General features: G+C 41.0%; 2 protein-coding genes across 3 annotated transcripts; one reads left to right on the top strand and one right to left on the bottom strand.

The window, feature by feature from the left end:
- Positions 1-67: 67 nt before the first annotated feature.
- On the top strand, positions 68-6,787 carry stk36 (serine/threonine kinase 36 (fused homolog, Drosophila)). Of its 2 annotated transcripts, XM_084942093.1 has the most exons (20): positions 68-592; positions 677-817; positions 920-997; positions 1,082-1,212; positions 1,289-1,538; positions 1,757-1,850; positions 1,954-2,141; positions 2,238-2,410; positions 2,486-2,591; positions 2,746-2,877; positions 2,964-3,140; positions 3,225-3,316; positions 3,433-3,496; positions 3,632-3,742; positions 3,830-3,904; positions 3,998-4,115; positions 4,206-4,332; positions 4,428-4,608; positions 4,833-5,759; positions 6,051-6,786. In XM_084942093.1, exons 1-20 carry the CDS (start codon positions 509-511, stop codon positions 6,168-6,170), a joined length of 3,369 nt encoding a protein of 1,122 aa, XP_084798219.1. In that variant the 5' UTR covers positions 68-508; the 3' UTR covers positions 6,171-6,786. The 2 variants fall into 2 exon arrangements, with proteins under 2 accessions (XP_084798219.1, XP_084798217.1); XM_084942091.1 differs by having other exon boundaries at positions 3,998-4,332; positions 6,051-6,787.
- A 229-nt stretch (positions 6,788-7,016) lies between these two features.
- Positions 7,017-11,996, bottom strand: atf5a (activating transcription factor 5a). Its single transcript, XM_084942094.1, has 4 exons — positions 11,745-11,996; positions 10,570-10,818; positions 9,048-10,236; positions 7,017-8,961 (listed from the first exon to the last, which is right to left on the bottom strand). Exons 2-4 carry the CDS (start codon positions 10,709-10,711, stop codon positions 8,775-8,777), a joined length of 1,518 nt encoding a protein of 505 aa, XP_084798220.1. The 5' UTR covers positions 10,712-10,818; positions 11,745-11,996; the 3' UTR covers positions 7,017-8,774.
- Positions 11,997-18,931: the final 6,935 nt, after the last annotated feature.

Below are 18,931 nucleotides of genomic sequence, written 5' to 3' on the forward strand. Positions count from 1 at the left end.
GGAAGTTGACTCTGGGAGTTATATCAATTTATTTAACGTTTAGCTTTGTTTGCGACGTGGTTGCTATGAACGCAGCTGCCGTTGCTAGACTGAGGACCCCTGCTTTTAAGTTGTCCACACAGAAGCCGGTCTTGATTTTGGCATTCTATCGTTAAAAACAGTTGAAAACCACGTTTGCTCTTAAAATAAGCGGGGAAAAGTCGCATATTTGAATACTGAGTGTATACGAACGACTTATCACACTTTGTTATATGTTCTGCGTCACTTTTTTGAATTGGCAGCTAAACTGGTAAGCGTCTGTGCTATTCGTTGACACCCTGCACACCGAAAAAAATAACACTACTGAAGAGTAACCTCTGCTACCCGTCATAAATTGTGAGTTTTAAAGTTAAAAAGTGAAACATTTTATATCCAAGCGTCTATTGTAACAAGAGCAACAATTTACCAATGGTCACAGTTTGAAAGTTACGGGGATTTTTTGGCTCTAACGGAACCAGCTGCCGCCGAAATGAACTCGTATCACGTTTTGTCGCTGGTGGGAGAGGGCTCATTTGGACGGGTTTACAAGGGAAGGAGAAAGGGTAGTGGCATGGTAAGCATCTACAGGAGCACAGTTTAGTTTCCTGTTTGTTTAACGACACTACTTCACATCGTCTCTTCATCTTTGTCCCATGAGGTGGTGGCTCTTAAGTTCATGCCAAAGCTGGGTCGCTCTGAAAACCAGCTACAAAGTCTCAAAAGGGAAATTGAAATTATGAGGGACCTTCGGCATCCCAATATTGTCCAGCTCTTTGACAGTTTTGAGACTGAAACTGAGGTATTGTCCCACTTTCTCAAAACTCTCAAATAAGTTGCTGTCAACTAATTATCTTTACATAATCCCATGATCATTATAACCCCCTATATATTTTAATGACAGGTTGTGATTGTCACTGAGTACGCAGAGGGCCAGCTGTTCCAGATCCTTGAGGATGATGGAAACTTACCAGAGAGCCAGGTTTTCACTGTTTTTACACAATTGAACCAGATGTGAAGCTTTATTTAATGTTACGTTATTAAACTAGTCTTCCCTTCTTTCAAGGTCCGTGCGATTGCCTGCCAGCTGGTCTCTGCTCTGTACTATTTACATTCCCATCGTATTCTTCACCGTGACATGAAACCCCAAAACATCCTGCTAGAAAAAAGCGGTGTGGTGAAGCTCTGCGACTTTGGGTATGTTGATAGTTGTAAAGAAAAACGTTTCAATCGTTTCTAAAAGAATAAATGACATGATGCAATCTTGCTGTAGGTTTGCCAGAGCGATGAGCGTCTCCACCTTAGTGCTGACTTCTATCAAGGGAACGCCGCTGTACATGTCCCCTGAGCTGGTGGAGGAGAAACCATATGACCACACTGCTGATCTGTGGTCTTTGGGATGCATCCTTTATGAACTCCACACGGGGGCGCCTCCGTTCTACACCAACTCCATCTTCAAGCTAGTGCAGCTCATTGTGAAAGACCAAGTGAAATGGCCAGACACCATGAGCAGCACTTGCACGGTACAGTAAAGCTACACTTTACTCACCTTGTGTTACATTTAGGTTGAAGCCAACATCTTCAATATATTCTAACAATGCTAGCTTGAAAATTTTAAGCCTGTAAAAGATTATGTTGCAATTATAAGTCCCTTGAAGGGTTTATTGGAGACAAATCTTACACAAATTGTTTCCTAATGCAAAGTCTTCTATATTATTACTATCCAATGATTTCTTTGCAGAGCTTCCTGAAAGGCTTGTTGACCAAAGACCCCCAGAAACGGTTGTCATGGCCAGACCTCTTGTACCATCCCTTTGTTGCTGATGGTGTTCTAGGTATTTCTTAAAACTCCTGATTTTAGTAGAAAGCTTTCAAATGTAATTGACACATTCTCATGTCTGACATTCATGATTTTATTCCCATGTGATGTGTTTGCAGTTTTGCCAGCCACAAATGTGTCCAGGCCCTTGACGGTCACACCCAGCCCTGACATGCTGGCGTTGAAACTCCAGCAAGTGGCAGAGAAGACTGTACCAGCTTCTGCAGAAAGCAGATTGTTGCGAAAGGTCAGGGAACAAACAGAAAACTGTAGTAAGAGGAAACCACCAGGAAAGGACAGTGCCAAAGTAAGTAATCAGTAATTATGATTATTTTATTATTTGTAAACGTTTGTATGGTGAGATCAGCGGAGGGCCCTAAACCTGTTTTGTGTGCACTGACAGAAAAATAAGGATGAAAGGGAAAATGGTGCGATGGCAGCAGCAATGTCCCCTAGAGTGCGCAACCCCATGCCCTCTTGTGGCGATGTTTCTGTTACCTCGGGTCAGCTGGATATGATGGCTGCTAATCAAAGCCTCGGATCAAAGATTCAAGCTAGCTCAACATCAAAACACAGGTGTTAATGAAAGTTCAAAGTAACGATGAGTTATGCTATCATAAACAAATGTGTTTATAGTTCCTTTCTCTACAGGGGTCAGATAAGCATAGACTACGAACGGGAATTTCCCTGTATAGAGATCGGGCCGCGACTTGTGCGGAGATGCAGGGAGGAAAGCCACACCTCACAGCAATTGCAGGTCAGAGACAGCTGCCTTTTCCACTCATTAGAAATTATTTACATAATATCTGTCAGTAGAGGATCTGCTTTGATAACACGCACAAAAAAAACTTGCTTTCTTAAATTAATATATTAATATATACCTGACACTGAGTCATTTCTTGTTCTTTCAGAATGTAAACAACAAAGAATACTGGGAGAATCTGGCCCAACTGTCCGATCCAAGCAAACAAACGAGAGAGATATTAGATTACAGCATAATTATATCTCAAATTAAATCAAAGATCCAGGCATTTAAAGCTCAGGTAATGTTTCAGCATTTCACTCAGCGTGAATTTTTTCTTCTTCAAAAGAGTTTTGCATCTACTCCTTTTTTTCTTTGTTTGGGCAGCTAAAAGGGGGCGTGGTAAAAGAAGTTCAGCAGATTCAGCAACCAATGAGGGTCCTACATAATCTGCTTGTGATTGCTGAGGTTGAGAAGTTGAACAACGTCGGCCGTGAACTTGGGCTACCCCGTGTCCTCTTTGGCCTGATCCAGGATACTGTAGAAAGCTCAGATTTCATTAAGGTTGCTACTCTGGATTGAAAAAGTGTTTAACAATGAACTGATCCTGCAACAATGTTTCTCACTTCTACTTTGGTACTTTGTCAGCATCAGCAGAGTATCCCCGTCCTTCAAGAAATGATCACAGTGGTCCTGGTCTACTGGGAGAAGAACTGTGCCTGGGTGGAGCAAGAACAAAGGTTTGATGAGTCTTTTTTTCCCTCGCTGAAACTGACTTTGTTCATTTGTGAAATACTCAGTGCATACACACGAGATTCCAACTACAGCAGCTCACCATCTGCTTCTCACGCTTTAGCCTGGAAGAGTTCACAGAGTCCTTCAAAACAATTCTTAGTCAACCAAATCTCAGTCATCTGGTCGTGAGTACCCACTGACATATTTCAACAGCATCAACCATGTTCAGCATAGTTTACATATAATATTCTGCGTCTGTACCTTTTTGATATGCATTTAGCTGGTCTGTTGTGTGAAACGCTCGATTATCTGTCTTTTAGCCTCTGGCTGCTTGTGTTTTGTCTCTCTTCACACAACACAATGTTGATGTCAAAGTTGATGTGGAGCATCTAGCATTCTTGCTGAAAACTCTGGTCTTGGACCCATGTGAGGTACTGAGCTCATGTAAACCTGGCAGTAATATGAAAGCTTGAAGGGATCTGAAAATGTGTGAACCATTTATTTTTCTACATTATCAGCCCCACATTTCTCCACCCTCCGGTTGGGGACTCTGTGATGGCCTGCTGTCTTTGTTCCTAGATGCACTTAATGAGGTCAGACTGCAGATGAAGTTTGGTTAAACATGTATTAGTACAGATATTAGCAACGTATCTGTACTAAATGTCTGTGCTTTCTTGTTTAAACAGCATGAGAATGGCCCTTTGCCCTCGGGTTTAAATGAAGTTTTCTTTCTGAATCTGTGGAAAAAGATCGGTGCTTCCCTAAGAAGTGCAACATCAGACTCTGACTTCTGTTCAGCAAATGGTAATTGTACTCATCCTGTGAAACCCACGATGTCTGAAAACACTTCTAATGAAAAAGCAAACCTTGCTTCTTTGTGTGTGTCTGTTACAGGACTGTATTTCTTTCTCTCTGCTTTACTGTTTGCCTTCTGCAAGGATGCATATTTGTGCATTCCTCTGTTTTGTGATGTTGGATCAGAATGTGTGTACGCTCTTGGCCGCCTGCTGGGCACCGAGTGGTTAGTGTTGAGATGTCTTAATTAAACTAAATAATTTGTATTACAAGTCAGCTACAATGCCTGGAGCTAACAATAGCATCTTTTATACCCTACAGTCTTCATTTGTTTGCCAAGGGCAATCCTGGGAGGCCCAGGGTGGATCTGAGTCACAACACTTTATCCACACTGAGCTGCCACTTGTTATGTTTTCCATTCGCCCTGGACCTGCCTCCACGCACCATGTCCACAGTTCTCCAGTTGTACGACAGCTGTGGTATTGTTACAAGCCTCCTGCAGGTTAGGGCCTTATTTTGCTCCAATAAAGACCTCGCCGACAAACATAATTCTCTGATGCAACACAGGATAACTCTTGCACTAGTTTTGTGTCTGGCATGCAGTACTGTACACCTGGATGTGTCTATACTTTTTTAAGAGCACTGTGTTGTTGTTTGTTGTTGCCTGTTTGATGTATGACGAGTTGTCTGTGTGATTTTATGATTTTTTTTTTTGTGCTTTGGCAGGTAATTCAAACCCTTCCTCTTCATCTACTGGAGCTGCCTCTCTCCCTTCTGAGCCGCTTGCTCCTGTGTGATCCCCCCCGCTCAATTGACCACCTCACAAAAGCAGCTTCTTGCTTTTTCTTGCCATCCTGGGACGATCAGCTCCCTGCCTCCAGCCGTCAGAGTCCTCCAACCAGAACTGCCTGCTCTCTGCTCCCCGAACTCCTGCAGCTGGAAATTCTGTGGGAAGCTGCTGTGGAGCTCCTCACTCTATTGTCTGGGATAGCCCGTTGTCCCTCCTGCCCACTGCAACTTTATGTAGAAACCTCAGTGCTGCAGCATGCACTGGCTCACTCGTATGAGCAGATCAGGGCTGCCACGTGTAGATTTTTAGGAAATTTGGATCCATTCAGGCCTCTCACACAACACACCCTAAAACCTGACATTTTCAAAGCCATGATAAACTGTCTTAATGATTCCTGCATGCCTGTCCGGCAGGTTGCTTGCCGGTCAGTTGGGAACTGGTTGGGCTATATTGCAGCTGGGCTGCATATGGACAGACCCAGTGAAAAGGGGATACATAGAGGGAGATGGTGCATAGAAAAGCAACAAAATAAACAGACGTACTCAGATATTGAGGCAGCAAGTGATTTGGAAACATTAAGAGAGCAGAGAATGGAGGAGGAAGAAAGAAGGTGGACACATGAAGCCAGGAGGACAGTGGCCATGCTGGTAACTCTAATCTATGATCCTGATGCCCTCACACGTCGTCACTGCTGCGCCGCCCTGGGAAACCTGCTAAATGTTGATGGAGCCATATCCTTGTTGCTGGAGGAAAATGTGCCCGGCTTACTTCTAAGAACTGCATGCATTGATTACCACAGTGCAGTGAGAGAAGCTGCCATAGGATCTTTATACCTGTACAGCCAGCAGGATGCCATGCGTCAGGTAACGAGCAGGTTACAGCATCGCACATGCTCACATTACAATAAAACAATCTCTGTTTGGAGAATTTGGTGCTTTTGAAATAGTTAATTTTTACTTTTTAATTAGAAAAGCAGAAAACAATTCACACCTCCTGGTATTGAATATAAAGCTGTGCTCTTACACCCAGAGCTTGTTCTGTCCTTTAGATAAATTTTGTTCACTGTTTAATCTTTCACAAGTCAGTAAGACACTTTGAAACACACATTTATTGATTTATTTAGATTATTGCTCTTCTTTTGCATTCATTCAAAGGTCCTGATGTCTCTTGATGCCAGTAAGAAGCTTGTTCGGGCTTCAGACCATGCTCCTCCACAGTGTGACTATCAGCGGCTCATTGGACAGCTGACTGCACCAGAAAAGTCAGCAGCTTAAAACCCTGCTCCCTGTTTAACTTTACAGCAACATATTTGTCTGAAGCCATGTGTTAGTGAACGACCGAGTCCCCATTTATGAATCAAAATAAAAATATTTTACTGTTTAACGTCTCAGTTTGTGACAGCAAGCTGTTCTAATTTCACCAGAAAAAGGAAACGATGTAACTTCGTAAAAATCACGGTAGGTTTTCTTTTTCATCGATAAAATTGTCATAATAATAATAATTCAGTCTGTATAAAAGTGGCGAATGAGGAGTTTCATGCATTTCTGAGTTATGAGTATTTCTGCTGGCACCGCAGCTTGCTGTCGATTTTTGGAAAGCTTTTGTTTAGGTGTAGCGAATATTATTGATGGATTTTAAAGGCGATATTTTTCCATTTGCAGATCAACATGTGAATTTAGAGGCATTCGCATTTCAAAGCCCTTCGAGGTCTTCTAGAAGTCTGTGAATTTGGGCTAAATAAAGTAGAAAACAACGAAGCCGAATTTCCGAGGATTGGACGTCGAAAGCGTTTTTATGTTGTTATATGTTAAATGTTGTATCGACTAAACCAGAAGAGATCGATACGCATGAAAGTTTTCAGTCCTCTCTGTATAACCGTCTGTCAGCTGTCTGCTCAGCGGGGCAGGGTGAGAAAAGAAGCGCTTGTCAGTGTCTGTCGGGCCCTGACCGGGCTTTACTTTGATTTCCCTTAAAAAATAAAAATAAAATGAAAACCCCGCGGATTTATTAAATCCAAAAACCAAGGACTTATTTTCACGCTCAGATTGTACTTCGGATAGCGCAGACAAAAAATAAAAATAAATCCCAGTAAAAGCACCAAAAAGAAAAAGCACAGCGGGCCAAGTTGATGATACACTTTATTTTTTTTTTAAAGCAAAAAGATTGACATCAGACGAAGTTAATTTGTATCTATGATAAAATTACGTTAAAACACAACGCGCTAAATGTGCTGTTAGTACACACTTTTGGTTTAACCATCGGAATTGATAGTGCACCGCAGGGGGCTAAAAAAAAAGAAGCACCAATTAAACCCCATAAATAATTACGATAGTTTCGCTGTTATATTCAAGATTGTCTTAAAATAAATATGCATAGAAAAAAAACTATCCTTGGTATAAGCATGGAGCAAATGACAGTAACAATGATTATTTGCTTATATGAAAAAAAAAAAAAAAGAATTGAGACCTCTTACACCAAAGCTAAAGCTGCAAAAGCTTTAAGAAACAACAAAATTAGGATTTTTCCCCCCAATAATTTTATAGAAAGAAAAGGTTAACACACTCCACTCCCTGAACATACAAAAGTTGTTACAAATTAGTGCAGATCAGCCAGAGGCCTATAAAACTTATTGCTTTAACAAGCAGTTTAGAGAGAATTATTTCTGAAACCCTAAATTTTCTATTCCAGAGAGTACATTTATGCAAAGGCATGCAGAGGAAGGCTGTTAGAATGATACTAGTTACAATATTTGTACACATTGGGAAATAAAGAAAAAAAAAACAGTTTTATATGAGGAAAACCTGCAAGCTTCAAGTCTGTAATCTCCTCCCATGATTATCTACTGATGTTTGTAGAACTGGCGGATTAACGTGTATCCTGAGTTGCAAAACAGATTGTACATTTTGCAAAATGCGAGGGAAGAATATCTTACTGCCACCACATGATAAAATGTTACACATTTAAAAATAATATGAAAAAAAAAACGTTTTGGTCACAGAATGCATAATGCAGACATTATTTGAAGCCATTGCTAAAAGAAAGATAGCAAAGGTTATATTTGTTACATTTAAAGGGATGAAAATTAAACAAATGTAAATACAGAAGACAAAGTAATGTTTCCAAGAAAGCTGGCTAAAATACTCTAAACATACAAATAAAATAATTCTGTTATTGACTGAAATAAACTGGAAGCAAATCAAATGTTTTACAGAAAAACAAACAACAAAATACACAATAAAGTTTCACGACTCTTTTGTATGTTAGCCGCTCTTTCTGCAATTGTAAAAGTCAAAGGATATTCAAGGTCAGTTCTAATAATTTTAGTATTAATGCAAATTACTTTTTTTGCTGTTGCATAAACGCAGTTGATTTGAAATATTTGTCCACACTGAAATGTCAATACCCAACAACGCATTTCACCACCAACTAGTGATCCAGCGACTGAGCATGAAAATAATTAAAAAAGAAAGAAAAAAACCCCTCAAACAAACATGAGTTTCTATTGCTGACATCAATTTTAACGTAAGGCTATTACAAATATAAAACCTGCATAATGAGTTACATTACTTCTGAAATTACCTTATTTCAATAGTAGATTCACGAAGTGCGAGAGCTATTGAAAATGATTGTCATCTTAAAGCATTGCTATGCCACAGTGCCAGCTCAAGTGATTCGAGTACGAAAGCGATGGAAGAATTGGATAGTGTTGATTTAAAATGTAAAAAATATTTCATATTAGCAAAGCATGCTTTTAACCCCTCGCTACAGAAAAAAAAAGAAAAAAAATTAACATTTGATTCAGGACAAACTTAAAGACAGAAAGAGCTGCTGATTCTCCCTGTTACGCTCTCTCTAAGTGTACTCGCAGAAGCTTGGTGTTACGCTGTTGTGTCCTGCTTAAGCCTTTGGCTACGGGCTTTGTAAACTTCAATCAGCAGGTCTTTAACGTACTGGATTTCACGTTCTACGGACTCTGCTTTGTCCCGGAGCTCCCGGTTCCTCCCTTCAAGGCAGTGCAGTTGTTCCTCCAAAGAATCGAGCTCCGCCCTTTTTCGCTGGCGATACCTGCATCGACCAAAAACGAAGACTCTGTGAAAATGTAAACTCGTGAAATTTTGATAACATTGACATTTCATCGGGAAGAATCTCACCTGTGAGCGGCAGTTTTGTTCTGATCTCTTTTCTTTTGTTTGCGCTCCCCGCCTTCGCCTGGAATGATGTCCACTTCGTATTTCATTGCACAGTGGTCTTCCTTCAGCCGACATGCTTGTCTGTGCCCCGAAGATTCCAGGTTCAAACTATCCCTAGCCATTAAAAGACACTCTGGGCCCTGATCCTCAAGGAAATTACAGTGTAGATCATGCTGAGCTATCTGTAGACTCTCTGTTTTCACCTGCTCGTTGATGTTGCCCAAGAAGCTATGGTAGGCCTCAGACTGTGCTGTTGTTGGAAGATAACAACCTTCGCTGCTCTCGGCTTTCCAAGAAACGGTGGCTTTTGTCACCTCCACACTTGTTTTGATACTGTTCAGCACATCACTGTTACCAGCACCTCCGCTGACTTCCCTCATGCTATACATCAACAGATCCTCTTTCTTATGGGGGACCTCCAGTGATCCACCAAAGCCAAATCCACCACCAACAATCTTCCCACCACCTATCACATCTTGAGTGAAACAGCAATTTTTCTCTTCTTTTGGTATAACGGCACATCGTCTGAGCTCAACCGCACTACCCAAGCAGTAGCTTTTCCCTACCACCTGGTCTTCCTCTACACAGCCATAATTACCTGTAAGGGTCACAGCTGAGTTACCTGAGTTACTTCCTTTGGAACTCAACAAACTGCTGTCATAGCCTTCGCTGAACCTCGAACCATCAGGAACTCTTTTCCTACCACACCCACTGGGTCGACTGCAGCTATATGGGGCGTGTCTTGGAATTTTGGAGCGCCCAATGGGCCCGCCACAGATGCTGAGCAGGTCCAGTTCTCCGGTTGCCAAGGTAACAAGAAGTGGGCTGGATTCCGATTGGTTGGATGTAGCGTATGATGCGTATGGCAGCTGAGTGAATGGCGGAGGACCCGCAGGCAGTGGACCCCTGTCGCATTTTCCCAGCCTCGGCCCTTTCTCGGGCAGTGGCTCAGACAGGAAGTAGTCCTCTAGTTGGGCGAGTTCCTCTTGCAGCAGAGAGGTCATGACCTCCAAGTCAGAGGGAACCTGGATATCATTCTGAAGGGGTGAAGGGGGAAGGGAGGCATTAGTAGAGGAGGGAGGGGAAGGAGGGTTTGGGAGGTACGAGGAGAAATCCACTTCTTCCGTCATCCAGTCAGTGTTACCATCACCTATTGAGGAGGGGGGAAAAAATTGCATCGGTTACAAGATGTTTGTCGGAAGGAAATAATGCTGCTAAAAAAAATAAAATAAAAAAATAACGTTCATGCAAAAAAAAAAATCCATCAGTGCACGAAGCAGTTTCCCAAAATAACAATCAGATTTATAATAATAATAATAAAGGCAAATCAGATTGGGGGTTTTTGCCAATAAAGTTGCAGCGTTTTAATATAACAGACGTAGCTAGTTTATTACTTACTGCTCAAGAAGGACGAATGTGCTGCAGTGCCGAGCCCACCTGAAATGGGGAAAAATATAAAAAAAGCGTACACGCTGCAACTCACCAATTAAGTGCTGACTCTCCTCTGACACCTCCCCCCTGCACCCCTGTGATTGGCTGTGGTTAGCCTGTGGGTGAGAGAGAGCGAGGGGGTCTGCCGGGCAGACACGAAGAGTCTTCCAAACAGGCGCTGATGTTGCCATCATTTTGTCTGTTGGTGCTTTGATTCAGTCCAAGTCCAAGCATATGCTGAGAGCAAGCAGGGTCTGAGAGATGGGCCACAGTGAGCAGGTCTGGGTGAGCATAATGAAACCTAGAGGGTAAGCAGAAAGAAAAAAAGGGGGATCAGATATGTCTGAGAAAGATACGGCGTACTCAGTCGACTAATGGGGATCATCAGATGGGAGTCTGTCTGTGCTGCCCTCTGCAAGTTTCTCTGCATGGTTTTAATGAGAGGCAACAAAGAAAAAATCACTTTCTGGTCCTCACTTAACTCATTTTCACACAAATACACTTTTTCATCTTTTAAACAAAAAGGCTTTACAGTAAATACCAAATACTGAAAAGCAGAAAAGTACATTATTCCCAAAACCAAGCCTCAGATGTGACACAGTGGGTGATAGAAAAGTGGGAGCAGTGTCCTGTGGGCTTTAATCTGGCTCAAAGCAAAATTAACCTGACGCCCTCAAAACACGTGGGACCCAGTGACGCTGTCAAGGGCCCAACTGTTGACAAGAAGCACCACAAGAGCTACCTCTCCTCTGTAGGTGAGCTGCCCTGCTGGTCAAAGAGGATTAATGCTGATGAGCTGCTTCCAATCGCATGTTCCTTTTAAAATTAATTACCAATTCTTTTTTTAATCACTTAAACAGATTGGACTCGATTACAGCAATGAGAGCTAAATTAAACATTGAAAGATTAAACGCTGGAAGTGACAGTCGTGATGTATCTCCAGTTAGTGCACAGACTGAAGGCAATACATTTAGAGTAGAGGAAAAATCAATTAAAATCAAACTAAAACTGACCACAAAGCAACCACAATCAGTCAAACTCCATGAGTGATCGTAGTTTAAAAAAAATAAAAAAGAAGAAAAAAGATGTTTGAATTTGTCAAAAAGGTTCATTTAAAGCGACGAAACCAAACAAGATGTAGCCACTTTGCACCAAAATGATAACAACAACAACAACAGCAACAACAAAACAGCTCTATGTACAGCCAGTAGAGAGACTTTCACTTACTCCATTCTTGCAGAAAAATTGTAGAGCACTTGGGGGTGCGTTGCAAAAGCAAAGCACGACGACTTTTCGGGTCCAACAACTTAGCAAAAGATTAAAGAGCCATATTTCAGCTCGTAATATCCTAGACAAGGCAAACAGAGAGATGTGCTGCTTTGTTGTGGTCGACCTGTAAACTGAGGAGCCGCTTAATTGTGACAAAGCATCACTTCATTCACACCTAGCAACCGACTGCGTCACCGGGGTAAACCAGGCTCCTCCGCGCGTGCAGATCCCTCCGCCCCCTCCCTCCGCGGCTCACCCAAGGACGTCCCACACTCTCGCTGCCCACACTTTTATAAAAGTATTGAGCTACTTTTTTGTTGTTGTTTCTGTAAAAGTAACACAGTTGCTCATTCAGGTGAGTAATACTATTATTTATAGTAATAAATATATAGATAATAAATATACTATTAAAAAAAGAAAATACTAAATTCAAACTGTGCAATTCAAGATACAAGTAACAACTGGTTTAAAAAGGGAATCTGAAAAGTAGCCTTTTAGCTAGACGTGCTAATTTTTAAGCTCTAAAGGGTATAACCTCGTCTTTAAATTAAATAACGTAGTGAGAGGATTTGGTTTACGCGAACGCGATCTTTCGGGAAAACTACAGCTCAGACACTGTACTTTACAATAAGGCGTGCCGCTGTTTTGTTTAAAGCGCTATATGGCTCATAACACACTTTGTTGTTTAGAAGAAGTCTGTTGCATCTCCGTTGCATCAGTGGTCCACGAACAGTACCATTGGCTGCACGGGCTCAGACTGTCGTTCTGTGATTGGCTCAAAACGGCTACTTCTGAAATATGATTGGTCGGTGGTAGGCAAGGCAAAGCACCACCGTGTTGTCATCTTTCTCTCTCCCTCTGTCTGCAGTGCAGACTGTGCACATGTTTCATGTCAACAAACCGGGCGTGGAGGTCGGTGCTGCAGTTTTGAAAGCAGAGAATATCGTTGACACTTTGTGATACAGTTTAAACAAACTCAGACACTGATGCCGATACAGCATTCAGCTTGTAATGACTGAATCTGGCCGATTATGTCGCGATAACTAATGAACATGCAGCATATATCATTTATTACATAATTTAAATTAGAAAGTACTTAGAATTACATAATTGCTAATCAATGTGGATGTAATGTCTCTGTTTTATTCGTTTATTTTAATTTATCTTGCAACTACTCTATTGTGATTATGTCTCATTTCACTTTTATTTTGTTGACTTGTTCATCTGTCTACCCAAAGCTTCCCAGGTGCAAAATTACACTAAGTCAGTGAATAATGGAAGATAAATTATTCATCCCTTGTGGTTGGCTGTCAGCCTAATACACTTTGCGAATCCTTATTTTTGTGACTAATTTGGTGAGACACAGCTGGTGGAACTAAATGAAGTTACTGGTAATGACTGTCAATGACATTTATGTTAGGAATAAAGCTTTGTTTTCCTCCTTTCAGCAAATCCCGAAGCTGAGCAAGTGTGCTGTTCTCCTGTTGCTATAGTAATAGCGGACACTGCCCCCTATTTTAGACTTGTTGTCTGGTTGCTGTTGCCATGGGATTTGCATCTCTCTCTTTTTCCCTTTCTCTCTCTCTCCCCCTACTGTTTTCCTTTTACCTCACCTTTGTTTTGACACTCCTAACTACCCAGCCATTCTCCATCCTATTTGCTGAGTTGCATTTCTGTTACTCTATCATTTTGCCAAAACCAACAGGTTTATTTCCAGCTTTGCTGAATTAATAAATTGATTTGGCACTATGATTTATCCTCTAATAGATTTGTCCACAGAGAAGCATGTCTGTGCATTGAGTGAACATCTGAAAGTCGAATCGATCGCACAGAATCACATTATCCAGGATGGCTCCAGGGGAAGTTGTTTTCACACCAAGGGAAACATGTTCTTTGAAAAAGACCAGATGAAATTGAATTTGAGTGAAATGTCCCAAGTCTAATATACGCTGTCCGTCTGTGTCGATCTGATGCCTTTAAAAGGATGGCCCTGTTACAGCGGCGCTATTCAGCAAAACGCCCACCATGTGGTTGTTACCATAGGAGTGGAGCTCTGAGAGATTTGTAGAAAGGCAGCCTGATGCAATCGAGATAAATGTGGTCGTAATGGAGACCAGATTGAGATACTAGTAGCTGGTGAAGTTGGCAGGTCTCCCGGGAAAATCGCTGACTGCTCTCTCTGTCTGTATTAATTGGTCCACTGAGGGATTCCTGTTTGCGCATCATGAGAGAAATCTAAGGTGCTCCTTATGACAGCATGGCTGGATTTCCCTGCAGTCTCCACTATTAAGTACAGTTTCCTCTGTCACTATTTAGGAAGACATGTAAAATGTGTTATTTGCGCAGCAAAACACCTTCATGTCTCCCCCTCCTTCCTCTGGAAAATCTTAACAAGCTCAGTATCCATTTGCAAAAACTGGAATAGATAAACTTTCCGACTTGTTAAAACAACACAGGAAAACGAGCCAAAGTAAACAACTCTGGATCAAACTAGACTTCAGATACTCTTGAAATATTTATTGTCGGTTTTTCTATAGCGGGAGTTGGAAGTTCATCACTCGATACCCAAATTCATTGTCTGAATATTGTGGATGAGCAGAGAAGTCAGAAAAGTCAATGCTGCATGCCAAGTGCATGTATGGCATGTTAGTAAGGGTTACACCATCATTTCATCATCATCTCTCTCAGAATTTATTGTCCTCAACTTTTGCCCCTCTTTGAACATACGAAGAAAACATGGAATTCAGTTACGACTTGTGAATGGAAGCCTCTCAGAGGGGATTTGTGGACGTTTCTGTGTGTGTTCAGCCTGCTGATCACTTGAATTTGTTTTTCGGTTTGCCGTGAAAACATGTAATCAAGTCTCAGGAAAGTGACAAGCATAATATCATTTTTCATTCACGGATGTTTAAAGCAACTTCATTTGCATTCAGCTGTGACAGATAGGAGCCAGTCAGTCATAGGGTTCTGTTTATTTGCTATTCCTCAAGGACTTCGTGGTATATTAGAGGTGTTTGATGTAAAGAACTCACTACAGCATCTGCTTTGTCTTCCTGTGGGATCTCACAGCTTTTAGTAGATCACTCATACCTAACTCCAACTTCTAAAAGCATGTTGAATGAAGCCGTGCGTGGCATACAGTGTAAGGTCTGTAAAAGAAAACAGTGCTACAATAACAGCAGGACAACAAAGAAAGTAAACGAATTGTTGCATATCACAGCTTTTTATTCATACTTATTGTCCGTGCATCACTTGTGTTCTCCAGAATTTCAGCTCTTTAAGCAAATGGGTCCCAAGTGGTTCCTCTGTGTCATTTACAGCACTCAGGCTGTGTGATGCTGCGCTGCAGAAACATTTAAAACCCCTGAGGCTCAGCGTCTGTCACCTATGAGTTTTACACAGCCGATAACCATCCAGGCCATATGCTTCGTGCTCATGAAAAAACTTAAACTGTTCACTCATCAGAGCTTAAGTTAACTCGTGCTGAACTTTGAATTCTAATTGTTAGTTTGGTAAGGCATGTTAACACTAGTTTACAATGTTATCTTCCATTGTTTGACTGTTTGTCATGGGGTCTCTGCTTTCTGCAAAGTCACTTTATTTAACAGTATATTTGCAAGCAAACAGTCCTTTACTTTGATGTGGAGCATAAGACAAAGTGTTAAGTGTTAAGCAACATAAAGACAAAAGAAATGCATCCACTTCACTGACCACTTTATTAGATGCACTTTACTAGTGCTGGGTTGGAACCCCCATTTTTTAAAATTCTTTGTGGCATAGATTCAACAAGGTGCTGCAAACATATTGACATGACAGCATCACACAGTTTAGCAGTTTTAAGGCTGCACAACCACGATGTTATTCTTCACGTCCCAAAGACGCTCTACTGAACTGAGATCTGGTGGCTGTGAAGGCCATTTGCATACAGTGAACTCATTTTCATGTCCAAGAAAACAGTTTGAGGTTATTTGAGATTTTTCATGGTGTTTTTTCCCATTCAAAGCATCCATCAGAAGATGCGTATGCTGTGGTCCCAAAAGAATGGCTATGGTCAGCAGCAATACTCTAGTAAGCTGTCGAGTTTAACTCATGCTTACTTGGTACTAAGTTGTCCAAAGTGTGCTTTTACCTCATTACAACACTACAGGCAGCCTAAACTGTTGAAACAGGACATAATGGATCCATGCTAACACATTGTCTACACCAAATTATGACCCTACCCTCTAAATGTGGCAGCAGAAATTACGACTCCTCAGAACAGGCAACACATTTCCAATCTGCTGTTGTCTGATTATGTCAAAATCCAAATTGTAGCTTCAGTTTTCTGACTGACATCTGGTGCGGTCCCATTTGCTTCAAGGTTTGGCATGTTCATTCAGAAATATTCCTCTGCATATCTCAGTTGTAACAAGTGGTTATTTGAGTGATTCTTGTCTTTCTATTAGCTTGAAGCAGTCAGATTATGCTCCTCTGCCTTCTTGCTTCAACCAGCCATTTTTACCCAGAGAACTGAGGCTCACTGCATGTTTTCTCTTTTTCAGATGATTCTCTGTAAACCCTAGAGATGGTTAGAGAGATGTTGGAAAATTCCAGTAAATCAGCAGTTTCTGAAATGCTGATACCAGCCCATCAGGCATCAATAATCATACCACGTTCAAAGCCACCTAAATCACCTTTTTTCCTCATTGTGATAGTCAGCTGGAACTTCAGCAGGTCGTCTCGGTCATGTCGACATGCCTAAATGCATTGAGTTTCATGTAATTGGCTGGTTAAATATGTGGGTTAACATTTAGTTGAGCAAATGAACCTTTAAAGAAAAACAAGTGACCAGCGAGTTTAATTCTGCATCTAAAAATCGGAGCAGCAGCATATTTAATTTATGTCGTGGTCCAGGTATGTGCTGATATTTTCCTGTTGATGAAGAGTGATGTAATAGCTTGACTTTCTAAAAAGAATTTTTTTCATACCTGCAATAGCACTAAAGAGCCTGAACATTTCAAATTAAATTGAATTATTCTTGAAACACCGCTACATTGTATCCAACTTAAACCTGTCAGCTGACCTTAATACAGGAAGTCATGTCACGCAAAGTTTAACTTATTCAGTTTTTCTTACTCACTCCTTAATGGTCATTTTCATCAGTAATATTTCTAAACATTGTTAAAAGTGGTTAAGATGCTGATATTTTTTGGCATAATTTAACCGTAACTGTTACAACATGACCAGTTTTTATGGTTTCTTCATTCTGTTTTTACAGTTTCTTCAGTTTCTTCTATTTTTTTCTGCTTTTCTTCATACGATTCTTTCACATCATTATATATCACTTCCTTCTCTTTTTTTTTTTACCTTATACATGTCTTTATTCCTTTATTGTACTTTGTCACATTTGGCTTGTAACTCCTGATTTTTCCTCAGCATTTCTTGAAGTGCACGCTTTTTATGTGTTTCCATCATCACTTCTCTTTATGCATGTCACCATTTCTCAGAACCTAAACTGTATATCGGTCCATATTTTCTCCAAGTGTTCCTTCTCCTCCTCTGTTTCAGTGTTTTTGTCTTTTGCTTTGTTATAAAATACTCACAGTTCTGTATTTTTCCTCTCGGAGTCTTGGAGAATACTCTGCATTTCTCTCTGTGTTTCTTCCTGTTGTTCCCTCTCTTTCTTTTTTCTGCATTTCAGTGTTACTTTGTAGTGCTTCATCAAACATTACTTGCAACCCTTCTTCTTTTTTCCCCCATGTCTTGGAGCTTACACTGCGGTATTCGGTGTATTTCCTCCTGTTGTTCCTTCTCTTTGTACATTTCTGTATTCTTTGCAGTGCATTTTTTCAAGCTCCCTCTCTCACCGGCTCCCTTTTTACTGTCTGTGTCGATTCACTTTTCCCGTTGAGCTTGGCTGGCACACCTGCTTTCAATCAGCAGTTACCTGTGCATAAAAGAACCAGCTCTTCATCAACTCATCACCAGCTTGTTACAGCATTCAGTACAATAGCTAGTCTAGCTCTAGGAAGTGTTCCTTGTTGACTATTTTCTCCATCTGCTTTGGATCCCCTCTGGTATTCTCATCTGCATTCCCTTGTTCAAGGGAGTAAACAGTCTCTGAGAAAACCTGTCTGCAAGAAAACGCACTTGTGGATACTCGCTTACCTGCCCACTCAAACCTCTTATGTAATAAAACTAGTGAGGCTGGTACCTCTCTCAATGCCTGCTTATGGGTCCAAAAACTTTACCAGTTATGACAGTTATGATAAACGGAACCAAAATCTATGTGTCCGTTATGGTGGGAGACGTATAATGTCTGTTAAATAGGGAAATTCTGATTGAAAGTTGTGGCCACTGTTTTAAAGAAGGGAATGTGGATGGGACTAGATGACCTTCAGCAAATATTTCCTTTAGGGCCTCTGTGGTGTCTCCGAAGTGTAGACACATGACTCATCAGACTAGGCAAGTTTTTTTTGTTTTTTTTAACTTCTGTTGTCCAATTTTGATGAGACTGTGTGAACTATAGCTTCACTTTCCAGTTCTTAGCTGACAGAAGTGGCACATAGCGTGGTCTTCTCCTGCTAAAACCCATCTGCCTAATTAGTGGTTATTTAACATACCGTTGCCTAGGGCTGTTCGATATAACGATATATATATCGGATGACGATATAAAAACATCTATCGTTTCATTTTACGCTATCATTTGTTTCGTGGTGTCGCAAAATAAACTGTTTACGGCAATATTTTTTCATCGTTTTGACGGTCACTGTAGTGGCTATATTCATTTCTTAAAGTTCTCTCTTTCTCTTTTATTTAATATAACCACACTACATACAGACAAGCGCCTGTTTTTATGCGTTGTCATTAGGAACAAGACGGTAACACCATCACGTGTCCGCTTGTTTATGTTCCACATAAACCTTTCACAATAAAGCTCAAGATCCTGTTGAGACTTTTCAAAATAACCTGAATCACGTGAAAGAGCAGATTATTTACAGATGAGAAGTAAAAAAGAGCCGCCAGGTGCTAAAAAATAAACCTTAGACTCAAACGTTAGAACAGGCAACCCGCAGCACGCCGTGTAATAAATACAAAGAAAACGGCGGCCGTTACAACTTATGTCTAAAAATGTATAGTTTCATGCATCGGTTAAAACACTCGAC

This window comes from Perissodus microlepis, chromosome 10 (genome assembly GCF_051167445.1).
Source record: "Perissodus microlepis isolate ML-2025 ecotype Zambia chromosome 10, ASM5116744v1, whole genome shotgun sequence".
Classification (NCBI taxonomy): Eukaryota; Metazoa; Chordata; class Actinopteri; order Cichliformes; family Cichlidae; genus Perissodus; species Perissodus microlepis.